This window comes from Marmota flaviventris, chromosome 1, assembly GCF_047511675.1.
Source record: "Marmota flaviventris isolate mMarFla1 chromosome 1, mMarFla1.hap1, whole genome shotgun sequence".
Lineage (NCBI taxonomy): Eukaryota > Metazoa > Chordata > Mammalia > Rodentia > Sciuridae > Marmota > Marmota flaviventris.
In genome coordinates this window covers 202957612-202968529 of record NC_092498.1, presented here as the reverse complement: position 1 = coordinate 202968529, position 10918 = coordinate 202957612, and the positions used below count along the sequence as shown (strand labels likewise).

At 47.6% G+C, this 10918-nt stretch overlaps 1 protein-coding gene and 1 pseudogene across 5 annotated transcripts; both read right to left on the bottom strand.

The window, feature by feature from the left end:
- Nucleotides 1-1176: 1176 nt before the first annotated feature.
- LOC114090300 (ATP-binding cassette sub-family F member 1 pseudogene) lies at nucleotides 1177-3711 on the bottom strand (annotated as a pseudogene).
- Nucleotides 3712-8301: 4590 nt separating this feature from the next.
- On the bottom strand, nucleotides 8302-10444 carry Ccrl2 (C-C motif chemokine receptor like 2). Of its 5 annotated transcripts, XR_003582324.2 has the most exons (4): nucleotides 9988-10444; nucleotides 9010-9440; nucleotides 8769-8873; nucleotides 8302-8475 (listed from the first exon to the last, which is right to left on the bottom strand). XR_003582324.2 is itself a non-coding variant. In XM_027932477.2 (3 exons), the coding sequence occupies exon 3, from the start codon at nucleotides 9426-9428 to the stop codon at nucleotides 8355-8357; it is 1074 nt and encodes a 357-aa protein (XP_027788278.2). In that variant the 5' UTR covers nucleotides 9429-9440; nucleotides 9622-9750; nucleotides 9988-10407; the 3' UTR covers nucleotides 8302-8354. The 5 variants fall into 5 exon arrangements, 4 of the variants coding, with proteins under 4 accessions (XP_027788278.2, XP_027788279.2, XP_027788277.2 ...); XM_027932477.2 differs by adding an exon at nucleotides 9622-9750 and having other exon boundaries at nucleotides 8302-9440; nucleotides 9988-10407; XM_027932478.2 differs by lacking the exon at nucleotides 9988-10444 and adding exons at nucleotides 9622-9750; nucleotides 9871-9953 and having other exon boundaries at nucleotides 8302-9440.
- Nucleotides 10445-10918: the final 474 nt, after the last annotated feature.

Genomic DNA, 10918 nt, shown 5'->3' with positions numbered 1-10918 from the left:
GGCTGAACAGCCGTCCCTTCACTGCATTGTGGGTAAAATGAGGGGCTTAGATTTGTTCTATCGCTCCACTACAGACTGAGTTTGACCCCAATTATTAGAGACTGGGGAAGATGATTCTTTTAAAATATGTCCTGTGGACAACCGCTATGGACAGAATATTTATTTCCTCCCAAATTAATATGTTGAAACCTAATCCCTAATGTAACGATATTAGAAGATCTGGTCGATGGAGGTGATTAGGTCATGAGAGCGGAGCCCTCAGGGTCAGGATTAATGTCCTCATAAAAGAGGCCCCAGAGAGCTCCCTCCTTCCTTCTACCATGTGAGTTTATAGTGAAAAGACAGCCAACTATGAACCAGGTGTTGGCTCTCACCAAACACCTGGGTGATGCCTGCCTCTCTATCTTGCATTCCCAGCCTCCAGAACTGTGAGAGATACCGTTCTACTGGACAAAGACACCAGCCTCTTCTTTTGTTCTTATTTAGACAGTATCAAAATCAGTTTCCCCTTCAACTTGGAAATTTCTATTTATACCAGATAGGTCAAAGAAGGGTTCAATGAGCATCCGTCTCTCCTCCCTCTGGATTTACAACTGTTAGCATTTTTTTTTTTTTTTTTTTGGCAGCAGCAACTCCTTTCCTTTATTTCTTCCCTGTGTAAAAGAAAATTAAAGTTTTGCAGCTTTCCTTTCCTGCCCTCAGGTCCCCAATCAGTCAAGTGACCACAGGCACCAAATCTTAGGCTGGATAACAGCACAGGCCTCAGACACCTGCCTCCAATTCTGAGGTCCAAATGGATATTTGTGTAAGTCAGCATTAAATCCATCAAAAAAGAAAAGCGCCACTCAAAACCTGTGGGGGCAGCTAGGCCTGAAGCTTTAGGGTAGATCAGAGGCAGTCTTCTGAGGAATGAGTCTCAAGACAAGAGGCCACCTAAGCTTGGTTGGATGGAACCCCACAATAATGATGGTCACCTCTTTTTGTGTAGAGGGCTGCTGAGGGTAAGTCAGCTCAGTTGTCTGAAGAAAAGTGGCACACACAAATCTTTCAAAGGAAGCAATCAAAGTAGTATCCTGGTCACAGCTCCACCTTCATGTGCCCAAGTGGTTGCTGGGTCAGCAGCAGAGCAGAGGCAGGCTTCCAAGGAGAGGGAGACAATGGGGTACTTCTAGGTCACATAAGCCTGTCTCTCAGGAGATTTCCAGGAGGGAAAGCTCATTCTCGGGGTCGATTGACCATGACTTCGCCCAGGGCTTCCAACACCTCCCGCTTGTAGTCTTGGAAGTCCCCATCAATTTGGCTAACACTTTGCTCCTCCACTACCCACAGTTGGCAGTTGGTTTCTGTGATGAGTCGGGCATCATGGCTGACGACAATCACAGCACCCTTGTACTCATTGATGGCCTCCCCCAGAGCATTGATAGATTCTATGTCCAAGTTATTGGTTGGCTTGTCCAAGATGAGGACGTCGGGCTCCCGACAGGCCAGCTCTGCAAAGACAACTCGGGCTTTCTGCCCACCAGAGAGTTTGCAGATCTGGATGGTGTGAGCATGACTCTCAAGGCCAAAGCAGCCCAGGCACTTGCGTGCATCCTGGTAGGCCAGGTTGAAGCTCCTCTGCAGATATTCAGTGGGCATCTCCTCCATGTGCAGCTGCTCTGCATATTGCTGGTTGAAGAAGCCAATTTTCAATCGGTGGTTCTTTCTCATTTCCCCATGTGTCGGTGTCAGCTTGCCTGTCAGCAGCAGGAGCAGTGTGCTTTCCCCCCACACCATTAGGGCTCACGATGCATATCCTTGAGTCCATGTCGATGCCAAAATCCAGGTTCTTAAAGAGTGGTTTCTGCCCCTCATAGCCAAATGTCACACCATGCAGACCCAGCACAGGAGGGCTGAGTGGCGGGGGATTTGGGAAAGTAAAGCGCACAGTGTACCCCTTCGGGCGCACTTCAGGAGCTCAGGGGCTTCCTGGGATTCCTCATCTTGGTTTTTCCGACGGCATTTCTGCTGTTTTCGAGTCAGGGCCTCCTTTGTTTGCTTTTCCGCCTGCTTGGTGGACTTGCTCCTTCAGCTTTTTTTCCTGCTTCTCATACTGTTTCAGCAGTTCTTTCTGCTTTTGCTGGTACATCTTCTTGAAGGTCATGTAATTGCCTCTATAGTAGTGGAGCCGCTGAGCATCGAGATGGATGATATCAGTGCACGCATCATCCAGGAAGCCCTGGTCATGGGAGACAATCAGCAGCGTCTTCCGCCAGCCCTGAAGATAGTTATTGAGCCAGATAACAGCATTGAGGTCCAGGTGATTAGTGGGTTCATCCAACATCAGCAGTGTAGGCTCCATGAACAGTGCCCTGGCCAGAGAGACACGCATGCGCCAGCCCCCTGAGAACTTCTGTGTGGGCCGATTCTGCATCTCAGGGTCAAAGCCCAGATCAGCCAGGATCCGTCGTGCTTTGGCCTCTGCAGCTGCTGCCCCAGTGGCTCACGATTCCTCATATACCTTCTCTAGCCTCTCAGCAGCTGTGTCATCCCCCTGTTCCAACTGCCTCTGAAGTCATCGTTCCTCTTCCAGCAGCTTCAACCGCTTGGTGTCAGCTCGAAGAACAGCCTGCTCTGCTGGTGTTTCATCTGCTACTACCTCCTGCTCACACAGCAGCACATCAATGTTAGGAGGGATGCCCAGGGCACGGTTGGCGATGTGCTTGAGGAGTGTGGTCTTGCCCTTGCCGTTAGGTCCCACCAGCCCATAGCGGCGTCCAGCTACGAGGTATAGATCTGCATTCACAAACAACTCCTTGCCGTGGGCCGAGATACTGAACTTCTCCAGCTTGACATCAGATGCATTTTCTAACATGGCCTGTCGGGAGGACACCTCTGCCTGGGATACAGAGAAGTCATTTTCGGCAGCATTAGCTGCTTTTAATGAAGCCACCTGGCGCTCATAATCCATCCGTTTCTTGAGCTTTTTTTTTTCTCCGTTTTGCTAAGGTGAGCATAGGGATCATCTGCCTTTGACTCTCCCTCTTCCTCCTCTCCTTCCTCTGAACCCTGCTCTGACTTTTTGGCCTTCTCTTTTCCTTGTTTGGGAGGCTCCTTTTCTTTCGTCATTTCATCTTCTTCATCTTCCTCTTCACTATCCAGAGCAGCAAATTTATTTTGACGCTTGGCCTTCCCTTTCGACTTTTCTTCCTTTTCCTTTTTTTTGCCCTTGAGCCCAGACTGTTGCTCCTCAGATACAGCCTTATTGATCTGATTCTTCTCTGGCTTAGCAGCCTTGGGAGGATGCTTTTCTTCCTCCTCCTCTTCTTCACTCTGATCCTGAATCAGGGCTGCAAAAACATTACCACCCTTGGTCTTCTTTCCTGCTCGGGGTATTGGGGCAGGTATCTCATCCTCTTCATCACTGGCAGGTACAGAAAGGCGCTCCATAAGCTCTTTTTCCTCTCCATCATCATCCACATCCTTCTTCCGCCGGCCTTTTCCAGCATCTCGCTTCTTCTTTTGCTGCTGTTGCTGCTGTTGTTCCTTCTCCTTGAGCACTTTCTCTTCTTCCCCAGCCTGTTTATCTTCTACTGCCAGCTCCTCAAAGAATGTCTTTTTGGTCTTCTTGTCCTTCTTCCCTTTTTTCACCACCTTGTCTGCGGGATTTGTGCCGTCTCCGTCCCCGATCCACTCGGCCTCCGGTGGTTGCTGCTTGGGACCCTTCGGCATTGCCGTGGCAGTTACTGCTACCCTGGCGGAGCCCTGTGCTATTTCCCAACTGTTAGCATTTTGACATATTTTCCCCTCTTTCTTTTTATGTGGGGTGTGTGTGTGTGTGTGTGTGTGTGTGTGCACGCGCGCGCGTGTGATGCAATGATTTGAATGACATTTGTTATGGACCACATGTTTGTGGCTGCCCTCAATTCATATGCTGAAATCCTAACCCCCAAAGTGATACATAGAGATGGGAATATGGTGGGGGATGATTAGGTCAGGAGGTCTCCCCGCCATGATGGGATTAGTGCTCCTATGAGCAGAGACACAGGAGAAGGTCTGCTTGCTCTCCCTCAGCCATGGGAGGGGACGGGGAGAAGACAGCTGTCTGCAGGTGGAAGTGGCCCTCTGCCAGCACAGGACTCTCTGGTACCTCCACCTTGGACTTACCAGCCTCCAGAACCGTGATAAGTAAGTGTTGTTTGAACCACTCGTCTATGGAGTTCTCATTGTAGTTGTCTGAACTGACTAGGACCGTATTTCATAGGACAAGGACATTCTTCTTATCATCAAAATTTCACTGTCATGCTTGAAAATGAAAATTCCGTGACATCTGACTCCCTGCTCACGTTCATATTCCCCCAGTAGTCCTAGGATGTCTTTAGGTTTTTATGTTAGAACTAGGTCAGGGAACCTACATGATAAGCAGAAGCCCTTCTTGTGTGTTTTCCAATCCTGCCTCCTTTCTCCCCCAAAGTAACCACTATCTTGCCTGTTTTTGAATTTGATGTCAATGGGATCATACAGTATAGATTCTCCTGTCTGCCTCCTTCCTGGCCATGTCGTGTTGGTGACATGTTCCTTTGTTGATGACATAGAGCAGAGGTCAAACTTCATTTTTTTTTTCTCATACTGACGGTCAGTTGACACAGGACCTTCTCATCTCTCTGTGGTTCTGGGGCTGGAACCCAGAGCCTGGTGTAGGTGAGACAAGCACTCTACCTATGAGCTGCACCCCAGCCTACAGTGCATTTTAATGAAACCACTTCCTTTGCCTACTCAAGCGCTGAAGACCTGTATTCTATTCTGATCTTTAAAGTCTTGACCATCTGGAGAGCTGGTAACCTTGTGAAGCTGGGAGTGTAAATGGTGCCATGTGGAAGGGTCTGGAAGCTACAAACACCTTAGAATCTAGTCATTTTATTTTTGAGGAGACAGTCTAGAGCTCTTCTCCATGTGTGAAACTTTCAGGGGGGTCCTAGAGGACAAACTAGTTTCATAAGGATGCCAAGAAGTTATTTCTCTTTCTGATTCCCTCATAAGTGGAATTCTCTAGGGGCTATCTGACAATGGATACTCCCACAGTTTGGTTGCAGAAAGAGAAAGAGAATCCAGTCTCTTTTAGTGAGTCAGCCATTAAAAGAACATGCAAAAAAAAAAGAAAGACTTATTGTTAATTTTTTTTTCTTTTGAAAAAATGAAGATCTTTTTTAGAGAAATATTTATGTTAACATGCAATAGGTTTATTATTTTTTTAAAAAATCTTTAAGATAAATATCTAAATTTTCTGTGTCTAAATTTCTAATATAATAAACAGAAATATCAATGCCTGATACCAAGGAGAAGTTTTTTTTTTTGGTACTGGGGATTGAACTCAGGGGCAGCCGACCACTGAGCCACATCCCCAGCCCTATTTTGTACTTTAGAGACAGGGTCTCACTGAGTTGCTTAGCACTCCACTGTTGATGAGGCTGGCTTTGAACTTGCAATCCTCCTGTCTCTGCCTCCTGAGCCGCTGGGATTACAGGCGTGCGCCATTGCACTTGGCTTCATAAAATAAATACTCTTTAAAAATATATCTGGCTTTCTTCATGTAGCATTTTGAGATTTCATGCATGTTGTTGTGCGAATCAGTACTTTATTCCTTTTACTGGTGCACAGTATTCCATTATATAGATATGCTCCTGCTTGATAATGTTTGTTGATGGATGGTGGAACTGTTTAAATGCAGCAATCATGAACATTCATGAACAAGTCTATGGATGGCTACATGTTTTCATTTCTCTTGGGCAAATATTCTTGAGTGTAATAGTTTAACTTTTTAAGACCCTTTAAAGTTTTTCCAAAGTGGTTGTACCATTGGATATTCCCACCAGTGGTAAATGAGAGTTCCAATTCCTCCATGTTTTTCTTGAAATATTTGGTACCATTTTGAATGTCACCATTGGTTTCATTCTCTCTTTTCTTTCTTTCTTTCTTTCTTTCTTTCTTTCTTTCTTTCCTTCCTTCCTTCCTTCCTTCCTTCCTTCCTTCCTTCCTTCCTTCCTTCCTTCCTTCCTTCCTTCCTTCTTTCTTTCAATGTCAGCTAGCATTCACCTTTGCAATGGAAGGTCCTTTGTGCAGAGAAGGACGCTTCTCCCAGTTACACCTGTTCCCTGTGCTCACTCCAGTTCATCTTTATCTTTTTTCTTTATAGTGCTAGGGATGGAACCCAGGGCTTCACACATGCTAGGCAAGTGTTTTACCACTGAGCCACACCCCCAGCCCAACTCCAGCTCATCTTGAGATGATCAGACTTAGACTTAGAAAAGTATATGTAGCCAAAACGTCTCAGTGAATGATGCAGAGTACCAGAGAAGGGTTTACTAATCCTTTCTCTCCCTAATTTCTCTGCAACTGACAGCCATTTCTTATGTCTTCCCCACCTCCCCCACTGCAGCCCCTGCCAATGCCTCCCCATTCCCTGTTACATTCCCAAACAATTCAGCCTTGGCTCTAAGTTCCATACTATAATGGGGACAAAACCAAACACCTTAGTTGAGTTTCTTCTCCCTAGAACAGTGGTTCTTAGCGAGGTCCCAGGGCCAGCAGTATCCATATCCCTTGGAAATTTGTCATCAATGCACATTCTCAGACCTAATGGATCAGACACTTGGGGCTGAGGCCCAGAATCCATGCTTCAACACAGAGGTTGTGATGTGTGCTCGTGTCTGAGACCACTGCCATAGAATTACTCTGGAGTCATTTATTGTTTTTTAAGCCTGGTCCTTGAGGGTCTCATCCCATGTCCTAATAGGCTTTTGAAATACTTCACCTAACACAAATGGGGAGTCTTCAGGGTGACATGGAAAGAATTCTGATGCTTGGAAAATAAGATTTTCTTCACCTTATTTCATTGATACAAATTACCTATCTATTCACTGTTTTGAGACAAAATCAAGGATGCTTTTTGGTTGGCCAAAGATTTGGCCTTTCCATTTGTTAGAGGTCCCTGTGCCTCCTTATTCATACCCACCCATTTAGCTGTGAAGGAGGGATGTGGACCTGCTGCTTTCCACGGAGGTTCAATGGAACAAACATATGGCCAGTGCTGGGGAGCTGTGTTGGCTGCTGCTCTGGATCGCAGCAGGAGCAGGTGACCAGGTGACATCTTTAGCAAGTGTCAGTGCTGTGCCTCTGGTGCAAGCAGGATGTTGGACCTTCTGGATGATGCCCTGTCCCAGGCCCTTTGTCTACAAGACCTGGCCACTGCCCACGTCCTCAAGGACAGGGATGGGGTTAGCAAGAGACCAGGGAGTGTGGAATCTGTCTCTGAACACAGGTCAGGGAGAGGATGATGAGACCAAGACTGAGCCAGACTTGCAGGACTCAGGGTCCTGGGGGAGGGAACTCTGTGTGGGGAGCTAGCTTTCTGCTGGTGTGGCAGGTGGGGCCTGTCCTGTGTGGTATCATTCAGTTGTAGAAAGGAAGTGGGACATTCTGTAGTCAGGGGCTGGTGAGGCCTGAGGTGTGTGGTATAATTAAAAGGTCAAAGCGTTTATTTTGTTAGACCTTTCTTTCTTTCTTTTTTTTTAAATGTTTTTTTAAGTTGTTGATGGACCTTTATTTAATTTATTTATATGTGGTGCTGAGAATCAAACCCAGTGCCTCACACATGTTAGATAAGCGCTCTACCACCGAGCTCTAACCCCAGCCCCTTGTTAGACCTTTCTAAACAGAAGTTTGCACTTATATTCCCTAAGATTCCCTCACCTTTATGATAAAGTCAGAGGAAATATTAGGAACCTTGAAGGCGCATGGGTTTGGGAGACCTGGGGGCGTTGGGGTGCTGAGTAGCCAAGGGATCTTGGAGAACTCCTACAGAACAGGTCACTGTGCCTTGCTTTCCATAGCCAGACCTTCTGATCATCTGCAAGAAAATGTGCCTGAAAAATTATATTAATGGGTTGTTTCTTATTGTGGAATGTGCCCCCAATTGTTTTTTAAAAGCTCATATTTATTTCATGTATTTTGTTGGATAATTCCGGGTAGTTCGGCCTGCTTGGATAAAACATATAGGGTCTGGGGCAAACGATACTGGGTTTGTGTCTCACTCCTGCCGCTTTCTAATTTCTGAGCCTCAGTTTCCTTCTCAGAGAAATGAGATGAATCCCATCTACACCGGATGGGACTGAGGGAGCAGGGAGATAGAGCACATGTTCATAAAGAGCCAGGGACAGTGCCCGGGACAAATCCAAGGCTTAGTAAATGTTCCTTCACCCGCCCCTTTTTCTTCCATATTCTATTTCATATACAAATGAGTAAAAAAAAAATTGGACAAAATAATGCAAAGAGACAAAAGTCAACATTTATTTGTCCCGCAGTTGGTGCTAGCTGGTTTACATTTCAGTGCTGTGGACTTCATCTTGCCTTGATGTACCTGGGTCTGACCCCTCGCTGGGTTGAGGCGAGGTGTCGTTACACCAGAGGAGCCGCCTGCAGAGGTATCTCCTAAGTGTCCTGTTCCGAAACACACAGAGAAGAGGGGTGAGGCAGCAGAGGGTGATGGCCACGATCTCTGTGACCTGAACGCTCTTGTCCAGTCGGTAGATGCCCTTGCAGTCATGGAGGGAGAAGTGTTCTTTGAAAGCAGACAGGAAAAGCACGATGTTGTAGGGTGCCCACATCAAAAGGAAGAGGGCGGTCAGGGCAAATGGGAGCTTAGAAAGGTCAGGCGGACTCTCCCTGAACCTCTGTCGGTTTCTCATTCGCACGTAGCAAAATACAAAAACGAGCAGCGGGAAAACCAGTACCAAAATGTTCATCTTCAGAGTCAGAAAATGCTTCCAGAAGGTCTCATCAGCTGGCAGAAAGTGGGATCTGCTCAAGGAGCACCACTGGTCTTCCTGGAATCCCATCTGAGGTTGATAAAGCACGTATTCAGGCAAAGTGACCAGAAAGGCCACTACCCACATCAGAACACTTGTGATCACAGTGCCTGGCATCGTCCTGAAGGCTGGGGACAACCATCTCACGTGGAAAAACACCACGTACCTTTGCATGATCAGGAGGGTGTTGAAAAGCGCCTCACTGAATACACCCACCGAGCGGAGTCCTGCGAAAACCCAGCACAGCGGCTCATCGGCACTTCTCCTCTCCAGAGCAGTGTGAAACCAGAAGGGCAGGAAAAGCAAGAAACACATCTTGGAAATGGCCAAGTTCAGAAAATAGGTTTTCTCCACGTATTTCAGTCCTTTATATTTGACCAGGACAAAGACAAACAAGGCATTACCCAGGAGACCGGCCACCAACAGGGTGCCGCAGAACGGCAGCACCTGCTGGGCTGAGAGGACCTGGGCCATGTATCTGTCACACGGTGGTGGTTCCACCTCGTTGTCGTCGTTCTTCGGAACATCGCTGATGAAGACGTCGTAGTCGTCGTCGTCGTCCGGGGCTGCTGTGTAATTATCCATTTTCTGGATGTCCTGTGGATAAACAAGAGATTATTTCTCCTCCCTGTGGCTGTATAATATCCCAGAAGAAACCACAACCAGGAATGGCACCCGCAGAGCCACACGGTCCCCTGGCTTTATTCTAACCAGAGTAGGTCTGCAACACAGAAGGCTGAAATTAAACACTTTTTTTTTTTTTTAAACAGGTACCCACCTCCCTGGAGCAGCAGCGACTATATTCATCTGACTCTTGAGTACTTAGTGGTGTGCTAGGTGCCCCAGGGCATTAAAATAGGCATGACATCATCTTGGCTTAATTTCTTCTAGTTGCCACAAGGCTAGCCTACTTGGAAACAATATTTAAGAACACATACAATGAAAGAGAACCGAATACCGCAGCTTTGAATTGCAAGAAATCCGTGTAGGTCTTAATAATATCTACATGTTCAAAAAGTTTGCTCACCCTTGAAACAGCTTCCTGTGACAGGCGGAGATGTTTTCCTCTCGAGGGAGATAAACAAATGTTTGCAAAAGTGAAACCACGCGGAGCATCCCCGTGGGCAGAACTTATAGGACTTACCGTTTGATTGAGTTCCTGCGGGGAGGGGCGCAGTCTCTTGATCCACCATCCAGGGAGCCGTGGGAATTCCTGGGGCAGTGGGAAGACGGCTTCCTTCTGAGCGAGCTGGTTGAGACCCTCAGGGACAAGAGGAGCCACTCACTGTTATTCCCTGGGTGGCTCTGCCCCTTCAGTCTCGGATCTCAGGGATCAGCTGAGTTCAGCAGCCGTTGAACTCTGGAGCCTCTCATGAGCCTCTGAAAGGAACTGGGAAGTTTTCTCCTCCCCTCTTCTCCTGGACCCCGCCTTTAATTTCCCCGTGGCCTTTTAGACAACTGTCCTTCTGTAGCCGTAGATAAGGGAACTAAGCTACTGCTGCTTTGAGTGATAGTTGGCGGCTGGTGTCACCGTGCTGAGAAGCACCGAGACCCCTCTGGCTTCTGACATTAGCGCTCTGAATAGGCGGCAGCTACCAGAGGAGAAGCGTGTCTGTGGCCATCAGGAGTCGAGACCTGAGGGTCCTGACCCTCCCCAGGCAGCATCCCTGTATCAGTGCCGGAATGGGGAACCTGCCCCGAGACCCCCCCTTCCAGCAGGGTGTGTTTGGATCTTTGTTGCTATTTTTGAGAGGCACAGTGGGCTTTGGCTGAGGGTCTAAGAGGGAAAAATGGAAGCCACCGAGGGAAGTCAGTGGGGGAAGGACAGGTTGGGGACAGAGTGGGGCAGAGATGACATCAGTGTCTGTGAGTGCAGGGCTGCCTGGGCAATGATGTTGAAGACAGCAAGGAGTGCTGCAGGCACCCGGAAGTCCTCTGTGCTGCGGGGACATCTGGGGCAGCTGACCCTGTTCAGTGAAGAACCCAGAGGAGGGAAAATCCCAAATGAGGACATGGAGGGGACTTCAGGTCAGGTGGGAAAGACCACGAGGAAAATGATGGAACCTCAAACTGAG